A 27,220-nucleotide genomic window follows, 5' to 3' on the forward strand; every position below is an offset into this window, starting at 1 on the left:
TCCAACATGACAATAAGGTATTGCTGCTGCTATGTTGAATTTAAGTTCGCTTATGCAAATAAAACCAGCTTTCAACTCTGCAATCTCTTGATATTGCCTGTTATGAATGATTAGTTATGAATGAAAAATTGCCCCTGATTAATACACATGCATAACTTACGATAGACAGCTAATTGTGATATCTAACAAATTTATCAGGCTAACGATGAGTGTGAGTGTCTAGCCATAGGGTTTATGGCATGACAGAGACACAAGAGTTGCTTCAATACCAACTAATTGCTTTATAAATCTATTAAACCTGTAATATCTATGTGTGTGATAATATATCTGAACATGCAAAATATTGAAACTAAGCCTAACAATATAATATTCACACAATATCAAATAATTACTGTTTTAAATTATTCAGGTTAAACACCTGAACATTAAAACTCTGACTGCTCACTAATTTGAATTTGAATATCTAATCATAAATGTAATATCCTATTAGCCAATGCGCCCAGACACCAAGTAGAACACCTTTAAATTATTGATATCGAATGATATTAATTCATGTAAATAACACTTTCTGGGGGATAAAATGCTGTAATGGAACATTTAGTTTCTAATTGAAATTACCACTTCCCTTCAAGAGTGGTGATCTATGGCCAGAGACAGGCTTAATAAGGGAGAACCGAACTTGATGCAATTTTATGCTATCATTTTGAACTTCAGAACAGAGTTTTTCTAAGATTTATAAGATTCATAAAAGATTGTTGTCCACTTTTAACATATTGGACATTAGGGACATGACAAAGGTTGTCAGAAAAATAAATAATATATAAAGTATTAACAACTTATTGGGAGCAGTAAATAAACTCTACTCGTTCAGGGAATTATTGGAATATACCCTAACAATTACAAAAAGTATATAAACAATTAAAAATAACTAAGCAACATTGTTTAACTAGGCACAATAATGAAATAACAATATATAATTGTACGGCTTGTTTTTGAATATTCACCGTTTTATCACTTCACTTTCACAATCTAATTTTTTTTAAAGAATATACAAAAAAGACTTAAAAACAAAACAAAAATGAGAAATAAGATGTAGATGGGTTGTGTTAAAGGGAAAACCTTTCAAAATAAGGAATATAATAAATATTTGATCTTGAAATTCAGTGGATTGGAGTGTTTACGTTGTGGACATTCTAATCTGTAAGTCGTGACTTGATCTATCTAATCTAAAAGGCATCTCCCAATGCAGAAAAATATTTATTACTAATTATTGGTAAAAATGCTGCCTGAGGGTAGAGATCTGTTATCTGAGCCCCCACCAAAGAGAGAACTGAATAATAATGAATAATTTACAATGGCACTACCAAATAAGCAAAGAAAATGTAATATAATAAATTATACATTGTAAATCCAAATATATGTTTATACAACAAAAGAATGGGAGACACATATATAAATAATGATAAATACTCTTATAATGCAAATTCTAAAAATATAATTATAAAATATATAACATAAATATAACAATTCATTATATGTTTATGCCTAGTATATTTATAATTAGTAGGTTAATTGCCTGCTGAAATAATGAACCCTAGTCTGTGTGTCTGTTTGTGCGTTAGTGACTTTAGACTGTAAGCTCCAATGGGGCAGGGACTAGTGAATGACAAATATTCTCTGTACAGTGCAGAATGGTGGCACTATATAAATAAATCATGATTAATGTGTCACCAATTACACTCACTATCTTTTTTCCACTCACATTTACATGTTTCACATGTCTATAATTAATGTTCTATGATTATGTTTTAATTATACATTTATTGCACATACATTTTGTTCTATAAACATGTTTCCCTTTCTGTCCACCATATTGAGAAAGTGTAAACCACTTTGACAAGATACTTGCTTTGTCCTGCCTCATTTGTCATACTAACAAACCAGAAGCTCTAATCTTTACAACTTCCAAATTTCAGCTTCCAAACTGGAAGTTTCTAAACACAAGGTTCTTCAGTCATAAGTTATGTCTGAACTATTTGTTTTATTGTTCAATATTTTTCCTACCAATTCTTATAATCTTTGAGCGTCATCAATTATCTGTTCTAACACTCTTGGCCTCCAAAAATATAAGTAAGTGAATAAGAAACCAAGCTGTGGCAAGAAAAGTAGTGAATGAGAAAGGAATAAAGCCTTGATGATATCACACATACTGTATATTCATACAAAACAACCCTTATTTTTAGGGGAGTATTTCTAAACATTTTCATATCACTGCTTGTGGCAGATCGTGACAACCGGCAAAACTATTCTGGACTGTTAGACAAATCCTTTTTGTCAATTAGTCTATGGAAATATAGGATATATTTTAGGGAAAATGGTGAGCAAAATATAATTCCATTAAATCAGCAATTTAAATTAATGAAAACAACGAAGACTTATTTTCTGATATTTCTTGTTAGGCTTAAATCTGTTTTGCATCTTGTGAGCACACAGGTGTGTCTCCCTCTTATAGACTTGCTCCTTGAATTTCTGCTTTCAATTAGTTCTGAGCTGCAGTGCAGGTGTGCCTTCATCTGTGAGTTTATTGGAACACTTCATTATATAAATCCTGACTGGCCATGTACTCCTGGTGGGTGACAGAGTTTGACACTCATGCTCTTAGCTCCTGTATTCTGACCTGTTTGTCCCTCTCCCTGCAACATTTTCTGTTTTAACAATTATTTGTATCCTAATTTCTAGGCTGCACCTTAGTGTTTCTGGTTCTGGCTTAACTTATTTTGGACACCAGAAACCTGATGCTCTCTCCTGTCTTCAGCTCTGCATCAATTAAGAATCTCCAGACATGGAGTGCAGTAATTATTCTTTGATATCCAGTAGGGTTGTCTGCATTGTACAGCAATTTGTTGCTTATGCATTGCATAGACACCAAAGATTTGAGGGGCTGCACTGCATAGTGGTTCCAATATAGGCTTGGCATTTTATGGAGGTCACTAGTATTTACTGTGTTATAGTGGCCACTAGAGTGCTCATTTGTATATAGGCCATTAATAAGCTATTGTGTATCGATTACTAAAATGCTCTATGAATTATACACTAGTCCCTAGTATGTTCTTTATATTTTGTATTGCACACTGGAACACTCTTTATATTGTAACTTGATCAGAAGAATGGGCACTGCATTGAATATAGCTCAGATGGTGATGTTGATGCATTTGATGATCGCTATTTGAAATAATAATTTTTCTCCTATTTCATTGGCTCTTGAAAACTATGCTCACATTAGACAAGCAATCCCAATGGTTATTGGGCAGACCCATTTCACTTACCCACTAACCCTAAATATCTCATCTAGCATCTTCAATTCCTATTGTAGTCCAGAAATGTAGACACACAACATACATTTCACAGCCCAAGATCTTGTCATCTACTGCAAGAATAGAATATAATTGATATAAATTATCATTCATGTTTGTCTCCCACACTCACTTTCACCTTGTACTTATCCAACTTTATTGATTCAACAATGTGAGCGAGTCTCTGATTTCCTTTCCTCATCGAGTTCAACAATATGATCCCTTATTGGCTTTCTCTTTCCAGTGCTCTATCCTTATTATCAGACATTGACTTCAAAGCATGCAAATCATTGCTCCAAGAAAAATAAACCATACCATTACCCAACGTCTCCTGTCTATTCAGTGCTCCAGAATGCTTGTTACTGTCATAGCATGATGCACCAGGTATCCCTTAAACCTTTTGTTACATCTGTACTTCCAATCCCTAGTTCTGTATGTAGCTAACACACCTGTCCTTGTGTACTATGGCAGACCCAGAAGAGAAGACTTTCACTACTACATTAAGTTAGCACCAACATTTATGTCTAGAAAACAAAAAATCTTTGCTGGTACAGAGACTCTTTGCCGGTGCTGTCCCGGCTTCACAATTTCAATATATAGTAGCAATAAAAAATGCTGAAATGGGGCGAGTATTGATAAATAGAGCCCTATGTGTTTATAGACTGACGAGCATTGCATCTACAAGAGTAAGTGCACCTCTTCAGTAATTCAATTATATAATGTCAAAATTCAATTAAAATATATACATATAAATGAAGGCCCTGGAAAAATTAATCTTGTGATTTTCTAAATATCCAAAAGGAGTCTAACAATATCTCTATTGATTGACATAATACAATGAAGGTTGTCTTCTTATTTGTGTGAGCAGAAATACTATAATCTGCATTTTACCCTGGGACAAACTACTTTGTTCTTCAGCTTCTGTTTGTAGCATTTCTGCTGATAAAAATAGTTAGATGTGTCAGATAGGTAAAATATTCATCAGTCTTTTTTCGAACCAAACAAATTTGCTTGTAATATTTCCTTTTATCAACAATAGTAATCAATGCAACATTAGAACTGATGATACAAGTGAAATAGCGCTAGAGGATCACAGTTAAATTATAGGTAAGATTTTGTGGAGTAACAAATTCACTAAGGGCATTAGCAGTGTGTATTAATTGGCTCTTCTGAAATTATATTACTACTGATGAATGAAAAAGGTATCAACAATGTTGTTTGTTATCTTACTCCAAGGCTGTTTACTTGCCTCTGTTAATGTCATTCAGCTGTAAACTCTATGGATATCCTGCGTGCGTGCATTTTACATGCCTGAGCAAATTGTTAATAATAAAATAATACAATGTGGTCAATTAAAAATTGTCTTCTGATTTACATGAAAATATGAGGTTTTTTTTAGATCTCTCCATATTCTACATTATTCCAGATTCTATAAATATTTTCTGGTACCCTGAAAAGCATTAAATCGGGGTTACATTTCACACAATACTAACTTCATTGTGACAGATTAATATTGGGGCATTTTGGGCAACAGGACAATGCCCAGACATTTTCCATTAACGTTAACAAGATGATAAAGCGAACTTGAGCTGAAGAATTAGATGCATATTACAATAATGTTTAGGACATATATTGTCTGATTACTGTAGCAAAATTGGAGAATAGGGCTTGCTCTGTATATTAATACATTTACTGTGAGGAATGTGCTGTGTCTCCTAATTAAAATGTAATATAGTGGATTTAAAAGAATTCTGAGAATGTTGATGGCTAATGAAGCATGCAAATAAAAACACAATCCACAACCAGGGCCGGACTGGGACTAAAAATCAGCCCTGGCATTTAAAGCACACAGGCCCACGTGTTGTGGGCTCCATGCACTATATTGTTGCACACTGATGCTGGCGCAGTACAACATGATGTAGTATTAGTGTGTATGGGGGGAGGGTAAAATGTGTTATAATAATGTGTTAATTATGAGCGCACTCGGATTCCTGGAATCCGAGCACCCCCCGAACATTGCGGATCCGAGTCAGATCCGAGCACTGTCCAGGTATTCCAGCCGATTCCGAAACTTAAAACGAGGCTCTGAGTCATAATCCCGCTGTCGGATCTCGTGATACTCGGAACCTTTAAATTCCCCGCTTGCCGCCGCCATCTTCACTCGGGCATTGATCAGGGAAGAGGGAGGGTGTGTTAGGTGGTCCTGTGTCCTGCTATTTCTCGTGCTGTGCTGTGCTGTGTCCTGCTGAGTCCAGTGGTGCTTTTGGCAGTGCTCTGTCCTGCTGAGTCCAGTGGTGCATCAGTCCAGTGCTCTGTCCTTGCTGAGTCCAGCGGTGTATTTTGTCCTGTGCTTTGTTCTGCAAAGTTTATATTTATTTCAAAAGTATTAAAAAATATTCCATAAAAAGAAAAAAAAAGAAAAATTCTACAAAAATCCTTTTAAATTAATATAAAAAAAAAAAAAAAAAAAGTCCTTGCTGAGTCCAGTGGTGCATCAGTCCAGTGCTGTGTCCTTGCTGAGTCCAGTGGTGCATCAGTCCAGTGCTCTGTCCTTGCTGAGTCCAGTGGTGCATCAGTCCAGTGCTCTGTCCTTGCTGAGTCCAGCGGTGCGTTTTGTCCTGTGCTTTGTTCTAAGTTTATATTTATTTCAAAAGTATTAAAAATTCTTCCATAAAAAGAAAAAAAAAGAAAAATTCTACAAAAATCCTTTTAAAATAATATAAAAAAAAATAATCAAAAAAGTCCTTGCTGAGTCCAGTGGTGCATCAGTCCAGTGCTCTGTCCTTGCTGAGTCCAGTGGTGCATCAGTCCAGTGCTCTGTCCTTGCTGAGTCCAGCGGTGCGTTTTGTCCTGTGCTTTGTTCTGCTAAGTTTATATTTATTTCAAAAGTATTAAAAATTCTTCCATAAAAAGAAAAAAAAAGAAAAATTCTACAAAAATCCTTTTAAAATAATATAAAAAAAAAAAATCAAAAAAGTCCTTGCTGAGTCCAGTGGTGCATCAGTCCAGTGCTCTGTCCTTGCTGAGTACAGTGGTGCATCAGTCCAGTGCTCTGTACTTGCTGAGTCCAGCGGTGCTTTTGTCCTGTGCTTTGTTGTGCTAAGTCCATACAAATTTTATAATTATTAAAATCTCTTAAAAATTACAAAAAAAAATGTATTTTAAAAATTATACAAAATTAATAAAAAAAAATAAAAATGTAAGCAGTTCTAAAGAATAGGTACTGCAATCTATATTACATTTACTACCTTCAATTTTTAAGCAGTTCCAGAGAATAGGTACTGCAATCTATATTACATTTACTACCTTCAATTTTTAAGCAGTTCCAGAGAATAGGTACTGCAATCTATATTACATTTAATAAGTTACATTTTTAAGCAGTGCAAGAGAATAGGTACTGCAATCTATATTACATTTACTACGTTCATTCTTTAAGCAGTTCCAGAGAATAGGTACTGCAAGCTATATTACATTTAATACGTTCAATTTTTAAGCAGTGCCAACAGCTCCACCTTCATATTCTTCCACACCTGTGGCTGCGAGGAAAAAACTCAGTTTTCCTAAAAGACCCGCTAGCGGGTATGCAGACAACATCTGGTCCGGACTGAAGGACCTGCCAACCATTGCAGACATGTCTACTGTAGCTGCATTGGATGCTGTCACAATAGAAAAAATGCTGGAGGATTATTTTTCTGACACCATCCAAATAGACATGTCAGACAGTCCATATTGTTACTGGCAGGAAAAAAAGCAGTTTGGAAGCCCCTGTACAAACTGGCTCTATTTTACCTGAGTTGTTCCCCCTCCAGTGTGTACTCGGAAAGAGTTTTTAGTGCAGCAGGGAACCTGGTCAGTGAGCGGCGAAGGAGGTTGCTTCCGCAGAACGTTGAAAAAATGATGTTCATAAAAAGGAATTATCAATTCCTCAATCAAGTACAGCACTGGCCTCCAGATACTACAGAGGGACCTGTGGTTGTGGAGTCCAGCGGGGACGAATTGATAATGTGTGAGGATGAGGAAGTACACACTGAAGGGGGAGAGGAATCAGAGGATGAGGATGAGGATGACATCTTGCCTCAGTAGAGCCTGTTTAGTTTGTACAGGGAGAGATGAATAGCTTTTTTGGTGTGGGGGCCCAAACAAACCAATCATTTCAGCCACAGTTGTTTGGTAGGCCCTGTCGCTGAAATGATTGGTTTGTTAAAGTGCGCAAGTCCTATTTCAACAACATCAGGGTGGGTGGGAGGGCCCAAGGACAATTCCATCTTGCAACTCTTTTTTTGGCATTATGTGACAGTTCAACAGTCGTTTGCCATGAGCACAAAGTAAAACAAAATCAAAACAAATTAAACAAATTAAACCAAAAGTATAATATAACTTATAAACACTACACTTGAAAGCTTGAGCCTTTAAATGAAAAAGTCACTTTTCATTGCACGAAGATTTGCAACAGGGACAGTTTTTTTGTTCACAAAGTCAACAAATAACACTTCGACCCTGTCTGTCTTTTATATCCTTGATGGGATCTCAATGATGAATGCTTTGTACCATGGTTGGAGGAGGTATTGTGGCCCCGGTACCAAATTGGATACCGGGCCCACTCCACTACGCAGTCCAGAAAGCTACCTCGGTGCAACGTTTTGGACTAAAAACAATATTGTGAGGTGTGAGGTGTTCAGAATAGACTGGAAATTAGTGGAAATGATTGTTATTGTATGTTATTGAGGTTAATAATAGCGTAGGAGTGGAAAAAAAACAAAAAAATGGATTTTAGTGCTTTTTATGCTTTTTTAAATATAAATCAGAACCCAAAACCCGAAATCAGAACCAAAACCTTTCGTCAGGTGTTTTGGCAAAACAAATCAGAACCCAAAACCTCAAGCTAATCAGAACCCAAAACCCAAAACACTAAAAGTGCCCGGTGCACACCCTTATTCATAATAAGTCACAAGAAAAAACAGTACAGTAAACACTTAGTACTTAACAGATGCTATGGTATTTTTTTTTGAGACAATCAGAGTCATTTAGATTTTCATGTATTCACAAAAGAGCATGTTTACATGTCCACATGAATATACCTATAAAGCACTCATAGCCATACTGGCCTATTCTCCCAGAATCTCTGGGAGACACTCCCAAATTAGCAGCCAGTCTCCTGAACTCCCAGGACTGTAGCCCAGATCAGAAGTGGGTGGTAGATCCGCCCACTTGACCAAGTGACATGCATCACATACATCAAGATCGCTCTGCAATTTACTAGTTAAGACTGCCTGAGTGTGATAACTCTGCATAGACATGGACTCCCCACCTGTCCAGGGGAGACTCTTGACGAAATTCCTTTCTCAGCCAATGAGAACTGCCTGACAGGAGAGCTTGAGCTGAAAGCGTGACAGCAAAAGAGCTGAATCAGAGGAGCCAGTAAGTAAAAAACTCTGAAAGGCCAGGGGAATAACGCGGGGAGTATCAGTAGTGAATGGGGAAAACAAGGGGATAAGTAAAAACAAGCAGTACAGGGCAAAGGAGAGTAAAGCAAGCAACCATTGGAGACAGTCATAAGAGAGAGAACAGAGAGTGAGGAGAGATAACAAGAGAAGGAGGAATCTGTAAAGATGGATCAGAAGTATAATAAGACTAATAAGTGGAGCTAGACACTCCCCTTTGGCAGAGAAAGACATGCTACCTTCAATGGCTAACTACCCCTAACTTTTACTTGAATCTCCCTGACGTGATTTTTTTAAAAGTTGGCAAATATGCTCATAACCTGGGCTGGTTGCGGTAATTGTGGTGGAGACAAACAGCATAAAGACCCCTGGAAAAGCCCTAGCTGTCAACAGGCTATGACAGGCTGGGCTGGTAAAACTATAGCAGGGAAACCAGCAGTGTGAGGCCCCCTGTGAAGATACCATGGGTAACAGTGAGCTATTTTGCTTTCCAGAAGACGGTTTTGCTCAAATGCAATCTTATGTGTCAGTCTGGCTTCCCCTGGTACCTCCTACATGGGTGCGAAATCAACTAGACAATCATTCATTATTATTATTGTAGATTTGTAAGGCACTGCTGTGCTCCTCAGTACTGTACAGTAGGGAAAACAAGGACAAACATAAAACAAGGACATACATAAAACAAGGACAGACATAAAACAAGGACAGACAAGGCAGACAAAATAAATGCAGACCTGAAAACAAAGGGTATGGAGGACCCTGCTCATTTGAGAGCTTACATTCTAAGTGGAAGAAGGCACAGTTGAAGCAAGAGGAGCGAGTGTATCTTAGAGTGGAGACTGCGACAGCTGTGAGGGTGTATTAGTGTGAATAGTCTCATCAGGGATAAGGTAAGCTTTAAAAAAGAGATGGGTTTTTGGAGAACATCTAAATATTTGTAGGCTGTTGGAAAGTCTGATTATAGTAGGGAATTCTGTAAGTGGGGATCAGCGCGGCAGAAGTCTTGTAGGTGATTACCAGAGATGAGACAAGGTGCAGGTCAGAGGTAGATCTAAGAGGATGGGAGGGAGAGTATTTTGATATGATATTTGAGATGTATGAAGGGGTGGTGTTGTTGAGGGCTTTATAGTTAAGGGTGAGTAATGTGAATTGGATTCCGGAGGACACAGGGAGCCAATGTAGGGATTTGCAAAGTGGTTCAGCAGATGTGGAACAGTTAGAGAGGAAGATCAGTCTTGTAGCAGCATTTAGGATGGACTGAAGTGTGGATATATGGGCGTCGGGAATGCCACATAGCAGGAGGTTGCAGTAGTCAAGACGGGTGATGATGAGAGAATGGATAAGAGTTTTGGTAGCATGTTGAGTAAGAAAATGTCGTATTCTGGCAATGTTTTTTTTAAGGTGGAATCGACAGGACTGGGAGAGAGTCTGGAAGTGAGGAATAAAGCAGAGTGTGGAATCAAGTGTGACACCAAGGCAGCAGATTGGGAGACTGAGGAAATTGTGGTGTTATTAACAGTGAGGGAGATTTGAGGAGAGGTGGTGATTCTGGCAGGAGGGAAGAAAATAAACTCTGTTTTGGATATGTTGAGCTTAAGATAGCATTGGGACATCCATGTGGAGATAGCTGAAAGACAGTTGGTTACACAAGATAGTACAGAAGGGGAGAGATCAGGAAAAGAGACATAGATTTGGCCGGGTGTAATCAGCGTAGAGGTGGTATTGGAGGACAAATGAGTGAATTAGTGCCCCAAGATAAGAGGTGTACAATGAAAAAAGTAAAGGGCCAAGAACAGAGCCTTGTGGGACCTCAATAGATAGTGAGAGTGGAGGGGAGGATGTTCCAGAGGTAGAAACACTAAAGAAGCGGTTTAATAAGTAGGAAGTGAACCAGGAAAGAACTGTGCCACGAAGGCCAAAGGAGTGTAGGATAAGAGGATGATCAACAGTGTCAAAAGCAGCAGAGAGGTCCAGGAGAATGAGTATGGAGAAATGACCCTTAGACTTTGCAGTAAGTAGATCATCAATCAATTTTGTGAGAGCAGTTTCAGTGGAATATTAAGAGCGGAAGCCTGATTGCAGAAAATTGAGAATGAAGTGAGAGGAGAAAAAGTGGGACAAGCGTTTGTACAATAATCTCTTAAGTAGTTTTCAGGGTAAAGTAAGGAGACTGTTGTCAAGCACAATACACAGTACTAGGACACTATACATAAACAAATACCAGAGGGTCACCCCAGCAGACCTACCATCCAACCCTATCTAAAAGGAGCTATAGTCAATGTCCCTGGGTAGTGCTTATCCAGGTGCTGAGCCATGGTTTTCAGCCTTTCTAAAGGTGAAGTAGGGGCCAAGTCCAATTTCTCCCCACTTGCAGTGGGCTCACAAATCGACCAAGTCCATTCTGACTTCCATGAGAAACAAGGAAAAGGAGCTGAAACCCCTAGTCAGAACTATCCAGGCAAGAGAGAGAAATGCTGGGGCAATACATTTTTGTTATATTCACCTGCGTTCCCACAGTAGTGTGGCTTTAGTGCGGCAGTCCAAAGATAAACCATTTGACCTGGACTGGTGTCTGCTTATCGGAAGGGCTGAGCCTTAGCCCCCCCCCCCACACCTCATATAACAGCAGCCTCCCTGCAGAGAGAAGCTCCAGGCGGTCATGCTGGGCAGGAAGATGAGCACATAATATCTGCACGATCATCAAAGGGAGCATAACTCACATTAGCCCCGTGGCTAGTCACAGTCCGCCCGTGTTTAACCCTATGTAGTCTTTTCTAGGGAAAATCATCCCGGGGCTGACCAGCACTTCCAAGCAAAACCACTCAAGGTGAGGCTCCATAATTAGCAGTAGAAGTGCAAATGTCATATTAAAGATCTAAACTCCTACTACTTAAGAACCACTCCTTTTAGTAAATGTTTTTGTTTTTTTGTTTTTCTCCTACAATACTGTTCAATTTAGCCTCACTTGTGGATTAAATTAATCATGAGACTGAGGGGACCTCAAGACTGTCTATATTAAATGTGGCACCTTTGTGTTTTTTGAAGTTTTGTTTTAGATTGGGCAGAGTGCATCTAAAAATGTGTTTCTCTTCCGAAGTGCAATTAGAACACTCTAGATGTATTCCATTAAAAGTATTGAATGTATTTTTGTGAAGTGGAAATGGGTTTACACAACTCAGCACAGCATAAAATAATCCTACGCACTTGCCCAAATCGAGGAACGTTCCACCAAATGGAATATTACACAGCACCTTGACTTTCTTGCTTTTCAAAGAGAAATTTCTATTATATTATATATATATTCCATTAATACTAGGAAAACAAAACTTAGAAGGCCAAGTAGATGAAATAAGACTGAAATGTGACCTGAATCTGATCTCTCTTTTTAGGGATCATTTCTAGAGCCATAGATCCACATAACCTGGATCTAATAATACCTGGTATGACCCAGTTTATACTTTATATATTAGTGCTTGCTATAGAAGAGACCTATTAGTGTGTGGTTTGATTCTTCAGGGTCTTCCCAAGTCCTAAAGGAAAACAAAAAGCTAGAAATATATACCCTTGTCTACGGAGTTCAATATATTTAAAATGTTTATGACTATGGATTCCAAATAAATGTATAGTTTACAAATGTGACTCCTAATAACACACCTCAATAAATAAATTTAGCTGTAAATGCCCTACTTGTGTGAAAGTAATCCTGGGCAGGATCTTAAAAATATGTTTTTGCTTATACTCCCTATGTATTGTAAGACACAAGTGCACTATGGTCTCTCAAGCGCAGCAACATAGAGAAGATTTAACACAGGGTGTAATAAGGTTCATTGCAAAATATGTCAACATTGTTTTGTTTTTTAAAAGCAGTAAGTAGAGTGTACATACAACCCATTTTTTTTTACCACGCTCTTAGTCTGTTACCTATTTGTAAAAATAACAGCACACCTTGGTTTGGTAGGGATCCTTGAGCATTTTTTTATTTGAGTCTCTAATACAAAGATAGACAAGTACAACATATTTAAAGGGATTGCAAATGCCCAGACAATAAATGTTGTGGTGTGGCTGGGGACTGGGCAGGAGCAAGATGTACACGATTGAAAAAGTCATCCCAGGATCGGATGTAAATGCCAAGTGATTACCTTGGGACAACCTTTTTGGCAACGTATAATCTGCTGCTTTCCAGCCCCGTCAACATTGTAGTAAATGTTGAGTCATGACTGTGGGTTTACTATGCCTTTAAATTAGTTTGAAGTACCTTTCATTTCTTTATGTTAGAGTGCCCTCAAGTCAAGAATGATTAATTGTTTTCTAATCTTGCTGTATGTTTGTGTTTTTGTAATGTATGTATATGTATCGGTTATATAGAGAAAAAATGTTCTAATGTGTTTTAAAAATTAGCTAGGCACAGGGCCGGACTGGCCATCTGGCACTTCTGGCAAATGCCAGAAGGGCCGATGGTCAGATGGACTGAGTGTCTGTGTGGCTACAGTATGTGTTTGTGTATGACTGTGTGGTTAGTGTGTGTGTGTGTGTGTGTGACTGTGTGGCTATAGTGTGTTTGTATCTGTGTAGCTATAGTGTGTGTGTATGTGTCTGTGTGGCTATAGTGTGTGTGTGGCTACAATGTGCATCTGTGTGGCTACAGTGTGCGTTTGTGTGGCTACAGTGTGCGTGTGTGGTCCCATGTGGCTATAGTGTGCATGTGTGGCTATAGTGTGCGTGTATGTGTGACCTCATGTTCATATAGTGTGTGTGTGTGTGTGTGGCCCCATGTTCATATAGTGTGCGTGTGTGTGTGGCCACATGTTCATATAGTGTGTGTGTGTGTGTGTGTGTGGCCCCATGTTCATACAGAGTGTGTGTGTGTGGCCCCATGTTCATATAGTGTTTGTATGTGGCCATGTTCATATAGTTGTGTATGTGGCCATGTTCATATAGTGTGCATATGTGTGTGCGCGCAGTATTTTAATATAATATGTGAGGAAAGGGAGGATCTTAATATAGTGTGGGGGGTAGGCTATTTAATGGTGGAGTGTAGGTGGGGGCTTATTATTTAATGTGAGGTGAAGGAACCTTTAATTTAATGCTGGGGTGGTTTAGGGCTATCAATTAAATATATGGGACTGATATTGGGGAGGAGGGCTATTTATTAAATGTGAATAAGAGTTATTGCCGGGGATGGTTGTGGAAAATGGCTATATTTACTAACCTCTAATGCTATTTAATTTATTGCTGGGACTGTTTGGAGGGAGGGAAATATGTGAGTGCTATTGTTTTAACACCGGGGCTGGTTGGAGTTTTCTAAATCTCATGTACTTTTTTTTTTTCAAAATACGGCATCCAATATTCCAGGATCAAGACAAGAAAAGAACCGAGCTAAAGAAACCAGTTGCTACAAGTGGTGAAAGTGACCAAGACAGGTAGGAGAGAGCAGGACAGTCTACCAACTGTCCTGAATCTGGTGGGGCAGTCCTGAATTTGGGTGACTGTCTCACTTAGTCAGGATTTGGTCAGACTGCAAGTTGGAGGTATGTCCTGCTTCACAGCGTACTGCTTGTGAAGGCAGAGCTGTGTGCATCTAACAGTAGTGCCTGTGTACTTGTCTAAAATGATAACCATGTTACATATTAGGGGCCCTGCTGTCTTAATTACCCTGGGCCCCTGAGCCTTAATCCACCTCTGGTTAGGGGAAGGGAACTGATAGCTGCTCCCAGTTCCCGGACAAGACACAGACTGCAGAGCAAGCCGAGGAGCTCTAAGTATCACAAGATTTGGTAATCTCGTGAGACAAAGAACTTCCCTGCTCATTCTACAGGAAGTTCCCACCCTTATGGATGTCTGTAGCACCAGAAGCATAGATAAGTACAGTGGGCTGGGGTGTCATAATGTGCCTGGGGGGATGGCGTGATGTGGCTGGGAGGGCGTGATAAATGTAATGTTTTATTATAATGTATGTATCAATGCCCCATGTTGGCCACACCCACAACACAATGTGGTCACGCCCTCTTTGGCACCGCTGCTGTGCGGCGGCACACGGTTTCTTTCCTACTAGAACTGAGGTGGGCCTGTGTACTTTAAATGCCAGGGCTGATTTTTAGTCCCAGTCCGTCCCTGGTTTGGCACTATTATTTTTAATTGATTACATTTCGAAAAATAGCATGTTTAGTAGTATTCTTACAATTAGTTTCATCAGCTGTTCTGTTTTTGCTTCTGTTGCACACTGAGCCAAAGTGAGTACTTGACCTTTTCTTTCTACTGTTGTCACAACTTTTGGAAACCATAGCAAGTTTGCCATTTGTGAATTTGGTGTCTGTAAAAAATTTTCTGTAAAAATAAACATTTAAAAGTGTTAAGATAAAGTAGGAAAGATATGGGGTGGGTATAAATCAAGACCAAAACATAACTATAGCTCTCTTGAACGGAATGTTACAAAATTCATGGTTATATTTAATATTATTTTAAATTTCACACCAAAACTCACTAGTAAACCCATAGCTGAATCTGACTGTGTAACATGACCATATCTCCACTATACCACCAGCAATTTTTGATAATTTCACAAGCAATAGTGTAAGATTTTAAGCTAGGCAATAGGAAAAACAGAAACTTTCTAGATAATAAATATATATTAAGCATGCATGCAAATCCCAATGTATAAATTGTAAACAGAGCAGTTTTTAAATAATAAGCAAGTTTATAGCTTGCGCAATACAATTTGCATACATACCAGCTGTTACTTAAAACTAGAGATGGTCACTGACCCCCGTGTTTTGGTTTTGGATTCGGTTTTGGATCTGGATTACCGTCGTGTTTTGGTTTTGGTTTTGGTTTTGCAAAACTGCCATTGCGTGTTTTGGTTTTGGTTTTGGTTTTGTTTGGTTTTGTTTTGCTATTTTTTTGGAAAATCCATGTTTTTGGGCCTAAATTAACCCAATTTAGTGCTCCAACTGTTTTAGAGACAAGTAATCTAATTGTTGAGGTAATAAATCATCCAAAAAAACAGTTTAATTCTTCATTGGTAGGCCTATTCTACACACAAAACAGATTGTCTTCCTCTCCATCTATGCATATTGGCAATGCAGCCATCGTCTTTGAATGTATATTACACCCTACACTTATAGTTAAATATGTAAAGAAATGGAAAAAGCCAGTTTGGTTTCTGTCTCTCAAGGCCCCCCTCCACTTGTATAAAATACCAAAAAATTCAGCCATTATAGACTGTACAATATTAATTGACATGGAGAAAGCCAGTTTGGTTTCTGTCTCTCTAGGCCCCCCTCCACTTGTATAAAATACTAAAAAATTCAGCCATTATAGACTGTACAATATTAATTGACATGGAGAAAGACAGTTTGGTATCTGTCTGCATCAGATTCTCTCTCCACTAGGAGTAAAATAGAAAACTATTCAGCCGTTATATAATCTAGAATATAAATAGAAATTGAGAAAGGCAATTTGGTATCTGTCTGCATCACAATCATCAACATCATCATTAGCGCCCTCGTCGCCTACACAAATCTCCCCCTCATCCTCTTCTAATTCCAAAGTGGCATCCTCAATTTGGGTATAACCGGCTACACTCGGGCTATTAAGGCACACATCAGCAGAATGCTCACGATTAGACATCCCACTGTTGGATGGACTCTCCACAGGGATTGTTGTCATTTGTGAATCAGAGCAAATATTCTCCTGTAATGCCTCACTGTTATCTTGCAGCTCGGCTTTGACGCGTAACAGTAGTTGTGCACCAATTGTAGGCTGGGTAACTTTTTGGGATCTGCCACTAATAGCCAAAGGTGAAGGCCTCATTCTCTCTTTGCCACTGCGTGTGTAGAATGGCATGCTTGCAATTTTTTTTTTATCGTCACTTAACTTTTGCTCAGTTACACCTCTTTTTCGCTTCAATACAGTAAATTTTTTTTTGTTTTTTGTTTTTTGCACTAATTTGAAAACACTGTTGTTTGACATCGCCTTGGCCAGATGACGTACTGGGAACACTAACATCAGGACTGGTGACAGAACCTGGTTGCTCATTCAGATCATATGTGGACTGCTTTGAATCCATTCTGAGCGCAAACCACTGGGGAGTGCTAAAAATTATTTAGTAGATACTGCTGACAGATATGACTTTTGACAGCCATAAATATTAATGCACAATTAGGGAGGACACCCCAAAAGCACTGAGGAGTGCTAAAAATTATTTAGTAGATACTGCTGACAGATATGACTTTTGACAGCCAGAAATATTAATGCACAATTAGGGAGGACACCCCAAAAGCACTGAGGAGTGCTAAAAATTATTTAGTAGATACTGCTGACAGATATGACTTTTGAAAGCCAGAAATATTAATGCACAATTAGGGAGGACACCCCAAAAGCACTGAGGAGTGCTTAAAATTATTTAGTAGATACTGCTGACAGATATGACTTTTGACAGCCAGAAATATTAATGCACAATTAGGGAGGACACCCCAAAAGCACTGAGGAGTGCTAAAAATTATTTAGTAGATACTGCTGACAGATATGACTTTTGACAGCCAGAAATATTAATGCACAATTAGGGAGGACACCCCAAAAGCACTGAGGAGTGCTAAAAATTATTTAGTAGATACTGCTGACAGATATGACTTTTGACAGCCAGAAATATTAATGCACAATTAGGGAGGACACCCCAAAAGCACTGAGGAGTGCTAAAAATTATTTAGTAGATACTGCTGACAGATATGACTTTTGACAGCCAGAAATATTTATGCACAATTATGGGGGACACCCCAAAAGCGCTGGGGAGTGCCAAATATGAAGAAAAAATAATAAACCTCTATCCTCCTCTCTGCACTAGCGATTTTGGTTAGAGCAATTGCAAGAACAATATTGTATTCTCTGTCCCTGCTCTAATTAGCCTATGACTACACCCTGCTCTCTCCCTCTGTCAAATGGCGATGGATTGCTGTGGAGGCGTGTATTTATAAAGTTGAAGTATCGCGAGAACCGAGCCCCGAGATCCGACGACGTCACAATGACGTTCGGCCTCGATTTGGATTCGGAACGGGCGGGAGAGTACCGAGCTGCTCAGCTCGGTACTCGGATACCCAAATTTCGGGTGGGTTCGGTTCTCGGAGAACCGGACCCGCCCATCTCTACTTAAAACATTGGTCTTCAAACGACAGCGTTTTGTGGCAGTTCACAAAAAAACATATAATTTCCTTGTTATTTGATTGTTTCTTAAACTATGAAGTTGGGAAACTGAGATTACTAAAAACAGCAGATTACTAAAAATGTGTGCCCAACACATATTGCCTCGCCAGTACTGTCAAAACTATTATTGGTAACTGCAGAAGTCAGACAATGGAGTATATTTACTAAACTGCAGGTCTGAAAAATCAGATTCTAGCTGTTATTTTGCAGAATGTACTAACTAAATTATAACTAGAATATGATTAGTTGCTATAAGCAACATCTCCACTTTTTCAAACCTGCAGTTTAGTAAATACACCCCAATATGTTTTAGTGTGAACACAATATAACTAGACAATATACACAATATAACCAGAAGATGATGGCAAAGACCAAGCTGAAGCAGAGCAGGACTGGCAACTTTTGGCCTGGAGCAGCAAACACATGCAAGTGTCCTGGGCACCTGTAGCAGTGTGCTACAATGAAAAAATGGGTGTGGGCAAATCATGTGACCACTGCTTATTTAATGGGCGTGGTTTTACACAGGCAATGAAACATATGCAAAATGTTTATTTCAGAGAACAATAATCAAATACTATGCATCCCTATCTAACCAATGCAGAGACAATTCTAGCGATCAATTTAATACATAAAGCATTCTAGTGACAGATATACAATACAAAGATAACTCTGGTGACTTCTTTATATAAGAAAAAACCCCAAATATTGATATATCCCCCAACAGGGAATATCACTGTATAATAACTCCAGTATTGAATAATTATAAACATATAAATAAAAACAAATCCACAGAATGTCCAATAAGTTTTGAATTGATTGCTGTTCCTTAAAAGGTTGTTGTGCTACAACCTTATTGCTCAAAAGACAACGAGAAAAAGAAGAATTTAAAGAAGCGCATCCAATTAATTCGGACTCCAAGGTGCCACCATATAATAATACTTGTCAGTATGTGTAAAAATTGAAACAATTTAATAAACATTAAAAGCATAGAAACATAGGTATAAAAGAAACAATATATAAAAATACCAATTAAGAACCAGGACAATCAATTTGTGCTATTTGTGTAACCTGCACATAGGGGAAAGTTTTTATTGATCAGTTTTCAATCCCACAGTTGTTTTAATGGCTACTTTATAAAGCCCAGCCCGCCTGTATATGTGGCCCCGCGGTTGTGGCAAGGGGGCAGCGGTGTTAATGACAAAAATATCCTGCAAAAAAAAAAAAAAAGAAAATACTTACCTTGCGGTCACGTCAGCTGGCGCTCCGGCTCCCTCCCTGGTCTCCTCCTCCGTGCGGTGCTCGCAGTGAATGTTGGGGGTAACGTCATCACACCCGACATCCATTGCGTAGCGCAGCACAGAGGAGTCACCCACTGTTACCCTCATCGGAGGCTGCTCCATGAGCAATTTTTCCCGCCACCCTATCTTTAAATCTCTGTAAATTTCTATTAGTCCTCCTGATGCTACCTATATCGGTGACCATTTCAAACTGGTCAATAAAAAAAATGATTCATGGGTGCAGAAAGAGAGGAAAAAAAAGTTTTTGGCATTTAATTCCCCGAACCCCACTAAGGGGCAGATGCAGGTAAGTTAAATTGCAGCTGGTAATGGGACTACTGCTTTAATCATGATTCTGCAACAGGTTTCCTAACTCTTACTAACCAAGTAAGTTTAATATGTTAACTATGTTTTCTGTGTTTTTTTGGATGATCAGCTATCGTTAGTGTTAGTGTATTTTATGTGCGGCCCAAACCAACTTGTCGTCTTCCAATGTGGCCCAGGGAAGCTAAAAGGTTGGACACCCACCTGGTCTAGAGCAATATAGCGCTCATTCATTTGAGCAAAAAGTAAATTGTACGTAGTAATAAAATAACATAAATGCCACTATCCAGTATGTTTTTGATAAACATACAGTAGTAGCATGTGTTGGTCGTGTATATTGTATAGTGTTATACACTAATTCAGCTACTTTCGCTTTTAGAATTTCCGGCTTCATAGGGGAAAATATTACTGATCAGTTATCACCCCCAATTATATCAATGGCTATTTCGGAAGTCTAGGGCAATATAGTTCTCATTCAACAGTCAATTGCACATATTAGTAAATGTGTGCATAAATTACCACCATCCTGTCTGTTCTTAATTAAGCCCGTTCCATTCAGGGTCTGTGTAGCGTGTGTTGGCGGTATAAGTCCACTACTGTTATCCTCACAATCAGATTATCATAGAGTGGGCTTAAAACCTGTGCATTTATCTCAATGAGACATCTGGGTCTTTAGACTTCCAAACTTTTCCAAATCCAATAGTCAGCCAATTTCATTAGATTGCGTTCTGTGTTCCAACAACTCAAAGCGTCTTACGTGTTTCTCCACAGCTGTTCTAGTGTTCAATTTACAATAAAGTAATCATTTTAGTAACCTTTATACAATTTAAAGAGCAATCTAGGGACTAAATTTAAAATATGGATAGTGTTTTCTTGACTGACACAATACAGAAAGCATTTGAATGACCAATAAACAATACAGGTAGTATTCTATATTTACTCATACCTTCCAAAAGCACATATGCTTTTCTTGGAAAAGAAGCTTGTCTTCTGAATTCTATAATTTTTTCTTAACTGACAACTAGAACTTTGTTTTGACTTCTCTTGTGCACATTTTCTTTTCGCAGATCTTCTAAGCTCCACCCCTTGTTGATTCTTGCCAAATTCAAAGACATTTTGACTAGCTAATGGCACACCATCAATATTTATTGTTTGCAAACTCTGGAAAAAAAAACAAGCTACATTTTTATACACAGACTTAACAAATGTCTTTTAATGCCGGGCAACTATCATGCAATTTTGTAGTTGATGCAGTACTCCATGCCTAAACATCAAACCATTGATATTGCAATACCATGATTAATCATATGGTCTGCTGTTAAATCGCTGTAAATGTCAAGAGAAATGCCCTTTATACGGAATAGTAGAAGCTTTAACTAATAATTAAAACACAATTTAATTTTAAATTAATGAATTGGCAGATGTTGTTGTGTGAGTGCTGGTATCCACTGTCCTTAGAGTTGGTTAATCCTGCAGTGTAATAAAAAAAAAGTCATAATAATAAACAAGGGTGTCGTACAATCAGGAAGGGAAGGGGCCGAAAAATCCCCACAAAGGGACTTCCCTACACTGCAAGCTGGAATGGGATATAAATTGTGATTGGCAGGCAGTGAGAGAGTATCAGTATCTCTCAGACATAGACATTTTGTAGCTGTCGTCTGTCATGAGATACTGTATCGTTCTTATTAAGATTTGTCTGATGTTGTTTTCACCATGATTTGTACTACATCAGCTCAAGAAAGAAGAGGAAAATCATTTTTGGAATAAGGTCTCTTGGGAACCCCTGTCTATTAAACTCAGCCCACTTAAGTGGCAAAATTACCACTCCAGGGCTCCAATTCCTGTTAATTAACCTAGTCCAGGAGGGTCTGGTGGCCTCTGGATGGGTGACATGCTGTGTTTTGTACACACACTCCCCTCGCGTTCCTAGTTTACCTATTATAGTTGAAATGAGCATGCGGTCTGGTTCAGGAATTTTTGAAAGGACATGCTGCACAGCTTTTTATTCATTTGTATTACACTGTGCAGCATATGTGATCTCAGTGGAAGTAACTGTCAATCAATTCTAACTCTCTGTTATTCAGGCAGGTGTGCATTTTCTGCAAGTTACTGACAGCTACATGTGTTGCTGATTCATTAATTGAAGCCAGTATGTTAACAGAGTAGTTAGAATAAAAAAAATTATGCTGTTATAACCTGTACTTGTACTGTCAATGGCCAATCATACATAAAAAAAAAAAAAGAGTATAATATTTTCAATTCACACAAGTCCCTGGACATTGGTCTCCTCCCCACCTTATATAGCATGGTTTATACAAACTGTGAGCTGTTAAACTATACAGTCAGAATGATAAGCACAATAGCTGGACAATAGGTTCTTCTCTGAGAAGCTGCCTACATTTACATATCAAATGCTGTGAGGCAACTTCCTGTGACATGCATTGCTCCTCCGCTTAGGAATCAATTAAGATAAAAAATACAAGGCTAAAAGCTCTCTCTGTGGCTCTTTTTCTCACATGAACATGCAAGTAATTATGTATTTTGTAATAGCTGGATTGTGAGGCATGGAGGGTCATTCTTGCAGGTACAATGGTGAGATTACATAATTTGATGTGAAACTGTTAAAGCAATGAAGCCTAGTAGAGAATAAAGAATGTATGTTTTTGGTTAAATATGGCTAAAATAGTATTAATATTGCTAATACTGGTTCCATTCTTTAATATGGACTGTATTGTGTAATATGCTTTTTACTTAAGTCTGTTATAAAAATATATAGTTTATTGGGATTAGTAAACCTGTATTGTTGAAGTTAAGAACTGGAGTTGTTGCTATAGTTACAACATTTGCACTGTATGTTTGGAGTTTAAGTATTAATATTGCTAATAATGTTATACTGTACTTGTTTTATATATTTTTACTGGAAAGGACATGTGTTTAAAATACTGTGTACTTAAAACCTTGAGTGGTCTGATAGGAATCATATTTAGTTGGTAAACAAGGTTGTACGCAGACTATAGACAAGATGGTCGGCATTGCGCTATGTACTTTGTTAAAGATAGCCACCATTGGGCCATGTGCTTTTCTGATAGGAGCAGTAACTAAAGCTGATAGGGAATTCTAACTAAAGCTGTAATACACACACACAATGAAATCAGAGCGTACACAGATAGTGAAGGTACATATAAACATAAATAGAACAGTTGAAGAAGGCAATGCATTGTGTTTGATGCAAAATATATTATGCTTTCTACACTGTTATATGTGTAAAGACTGTTATTGAAAATATCTATTATTAATAAGAATACATGTTATCTTAGATGAGACTGTGGAAAAAAAATCTTGATATGATTATCCTTATTTTTTGTATTATACTGTGTGTATCAGAAAAAATTGAGCGGATATTGAAATAGAAATAGGTTTAAATCGGAAACTACCGTTTGTAAGTGGTAACTAATGAATGTAGGTATAAATGGTTAATAGCACATTTGCCACACTATTAGAATGATCAAAGCGGTTTTATTACCCTCTTATAAAACTATTACTGTGTATGGAATATAAGTTACACATATTAGAAAGCATTGTGTTATGATGATTCATTTGCAGTTACATTTTTTTTCTAAGCATCACTAAACTCGATTTGTTTTATTTCATACAAGTGCTTCATACAGAAATGTTCCTGGGTAAGATCTTTCAGATCACTTCAGGGCCACAATATTAACCACTTCCTAGAGACAAACTTCCAGTCCCCCACCTAACTGACCACCTTCCAGTCTCCCACCTACCCCTCTCTCTCTCCTACCTTCCTTCCTGTCCCCCTCCTACCTCCCTCCTCGTCATTCGCCTCTCCGTCTCCGCCTCCTCCTACCCTTGCGTCTCTGTCCGTCCTACCCTCCCCTTAGATTGTACGCTCCTTCGAGCAGGGCCTCCTCTCCTCCTGTTCTCCACCACCTTAACTCTGCTCCTTGTCTCTTCTGTGAGATCCTCCTGACCTTCTGCCCCTCTATCTACCCCGCTGGGGGCTCTCACCTCTCATCTAGCTGTACATTGAGCTTCTGAGTTACTGTGCTTTTTTGTTAACTGTTACGTGCTGTCTCACCCTGTATTGTGTTTCTGTCTGTCCCTGTACTGCGCTACGGATACCTAGTGGCGCCCTATAAATAAAAAAGAATAATAATAATAATAACAACTGATTTCTCGGCCTTCTACACGTATACTTCCCTTTCTTGATATAGTAAGCATTTAATAGTTTGCTGAGAGCTAATCTAGAAAAATGGATGATTCTACCTTCATGTCCCAATACAACTCATAATGAAATATGCATTTGTATAAAATTAAATGCACAACCAGGCTACCAGGATAAGAAAATAATCAATGGGTAAATCCTGTAACAGAATGCATTAAATCGATAAGTCATTTAAAGCTAAAAATAGATAATCCTGTAAAATAAGCAGATATGAGTTCATTGTAGTTATTAAATTTTCACAGAAAATTAGAACAATTTTGTTTTTCTCAGAAAATCGTTCAACAGTTGCTCAGTAAATGCCATCATATTTGTGTGAAAGTCCAGACCACATCCAGGACTAGATTCAATAAATAAACTGCCCTATGAGTAGCAGTGTATGCTACAGCAGACAGAAAACCATTATGTTTTCATAGAATTTCCTTTGCTTTCAGTATAAAGAGTACATAACTGCCAACTTTAAGACAAAGGCATGAATAGATTATTTTAGGTGGGGTTTAAGCAAGTATTTTTTCTTATTGCTCTTTAGCTTAACTACATGTAATCCATGAATATTACAATATTAAATTGATTTAAATATGTGTACAGTATGTGTTTTCTTCTCTTCGGTCACCTAGTCCCAGTATCTTGCAGGATTGCTTTATTTATATTACCTTTACAGTAATTAAGAATAAAATGTCATTATAAATGCAGAAACAGGTGTTAGGATGTCAATGATTATTTGTTCAATTCTATGAAATATAATTGTAAATGTAAGTAGCTACTGAATGATTCTAGTGTGTTAGGTACAAAAATATTTCTCTAACAGCTCTGATAACATAGAAACATAGAATTTCATGAGAGATAAGAACCGCTTGGCTCATCTAGTCTGCCCAATTTTTAACCTATAGTAACCTCAAACCCTATTTGGGCTTATTGGTCATATCCAAAGCACCACTTCTCAATTTCCACTTTAACCACTGATTGGCGCTATGTAAAAAATAATAACAGACAAATGAGTCTAACACAACAGCACAACTTGGGGTTGCTCTTCTCCCGTTCCTAATGTGTAGAAGACAACATGGTGTTATTTACAGGGTTTTATAATTATTAACAATTAGTATAGCAGAATGGAATAAACTTACTGAGATTCACATTTATATTATCAACAATTTATTACTTTTCTTTTGTCAAATCCAAAATACATTTGAATCACTTTGCACTGTATTTTAGCAACAGTATCTTTTGATAAACACATTTGTTCATTAAACAAACTATGGGTGACGCGTTTTAGCATAGAAAAACCACAATAACGTAGCTCATTTTTTCTCAAACCTCCATGAAGTGAAAACAAAAATGAGGGAAGGTCCTAACCTGAAATGACTAATTAAATGTCCCCCTATGGTTCAAAAGCACTACTTTCAATACTACAAGTAGCCCATAAGAGCACAGTGAGGAGAGATCACACTTCATGACAGGAGATGTATAGCAATATTACTCACATCTTATACCTCTCAAATAACATATTTAACTACTAATATTTTATATAAATTAACTTTTTGATATTTGGAAGAATTCATATTAGACTTTTCTCTGTATATGCTCCTTGCTGGATAACCCCACCCTTTCAACCACCTGCCATGAACCTATAAATTTATTGAGCAACTTCCACTTCTGTAATGTTTGTTTGAGAGGCATGCTATGGTAGCTGATGGGGAGTGCTGGCGCCACATTGCCATTTGAAGGAGTTTGGGGTACTTCTTAGTAAGTTAGCTCTAAATTTAAAAAGATATATATATGGCCAAAAATAGGGATTCTCATTGTTTAGGGTTAGGATCACCCCATTACCAGAAGTGCCGTGAAGTGGCAGGTGGCTTTCCATACATTTGCAAATGTGTGCAACTGAGATTTCTGCATTTTTCTGTACAAATAGAAATAGCAACTCCTTTGCTGGTTATAGCAGTGTGCTGGGGGATTTTTCTCTGTATTTGTTCCTTGCTGGATAACTCCACCCTAACAAGCACCTGCCATGAACCTATAAATTGATTGAGCAACTTCCACTTATGTATTGTTGGAGAGAGTATACCGCAATTTTTATATATTCAGCTCGTAACCTTATAATTAGGGTGTTATGGGTCTGTTCAAAACCAATTCCATAATTACAGCCATGGAGCCAGACACGTGATATAAACGTTTAAACTGTTTTTTTGCAGAAAAAGCATAGTCCAGGAAAAGCAAATAAACAGAAACCAGTTCAGACTGATGAAACGATGGACTTCCAGATATTGCCAAACAACAGGTAAACAATAATGAAACACAGGAAATAACTGAAGCCAATTCCAAGTAATAGCCAGAAACATGCAGGTAATCCAGGAACAAAGAAACATAAGCAGGCATAGGAACTTCAATGACCAGCAAAGGATTGTGGGATAGGCAGACATATACAGGACACAGTTAGGTATGGATGATTAGGTAGCTGTGCTAGTTAACCCCTGATAGTGGGAAAGGCCAAACAGCAGCACCTCTGGAGGATCACAGGTACTGCAGGGTAATATGCACACAGAGATACAAGGCAGATCATAACACAGGGTAATATGTACACAGAGATACAAGGCAGATCCTAACATATGGATCATGTAATGGATAAAGACTCAGTGAAGAGTAATTTACAATAATATTATACACAAAATGTGATCATATATATATTAACCCATGTATTTTGGATTTGAATAAAGTGATTTTTAATAATCAGATACATTTTTATTGAGTTTTTTCAAAACAAAAAAAAGAAAACAGACAAGAAAATATAACAAAAAACAACTGCAACTACCCCATTAATCCCTCAAAACCCATCAAACAAAGACAAAAAACAACTTGGTATCAGGTATGGACCCCAAATAGAACCAGACATGTGTAGTAAGGCATTAAACAAACATACATGTTCTCACAATGAAAACTGGAGATTTACATATCATACAGAATAGACCACCGTGTGAAACACAGAGTATGTAGCTGTTGTATATAGATCTAAAAAAAACAGGTTGCTGCTTAGGATATGGCCAGGGCCTGGTCAGCCAATAGGCTGACCACGCTGCAGCCTGGGGCGCTGGAGCCAGGGGGGCGCAGCATCGCAAATATGTTGTTTTTATTTTTGTTTTTTTTCTAAATGTGGCAGCCGGAGTCATCAGGACCACCCCTGGTCTAAAGGAGCGGTCCCGACTGTCACTATCACATGACAGGCAGTCTGGCAGCAATTGCTACTAGCTGCCTGTCAGTGTGGCTGTGGGCGCTTCTTACTCTGGTCACGGGAGATCAGGACTTGCACACTGACAGGCAGCTAGCAGCGACCGCTGCCAGACTGCCTGTCATACACCGCGCTCCAAAGGATTCCACAGCAGGTAAGTCCGTTCT

The 27,220-nt window shown here is 38.2% G+C and overlaps 1 protein-coding gene across 5 annotated transcripts in view; it reads right to left on the reverse strand.

Moving 5' to 3' along the window:
- ANKRD31 (ankyrin repeat domain 31) overlaps positions 1-27,220 on the reverse strand; it is a 230,634-nt gene that overhangs the window by 83,515 nt on the left and 119,899 nt on the right. For all 5 annotated transcript variants that reach the window (XM_075181929.1, XM_075181902.1, XM_075181910.1 and 2 more), the window contains 2 exons: positions 20,537-20,751; positions 14,973-15,118 (listed from right to left, as the gene is read on the reverse strand). In XM_075181929.1, coding sequence (XP_075038030.1) covers positions 14,973-15,118; positions 20,537-20,751 — 361 coding nt within the window. The remainder of the gene's footprint in view (positions 1-14,972; positions 15,119-20,536; positions 20,752-27,220) is intronic.

This window comes from Mixophyes fleayi, chromosome 1, assembly GCF_038048845.1.
Source record: "Mixophyes fleayi isolate aMixFle1 chromosome 1, aMixFle1.hap1, whole genome shotgun sequence".
Taxonomy (NCBI): Eukaryota; Metazoa; Chordata; class Amphibia; order Anura; family Limnodynastidae; genus Mixophyes; species Mixophyes fleayi.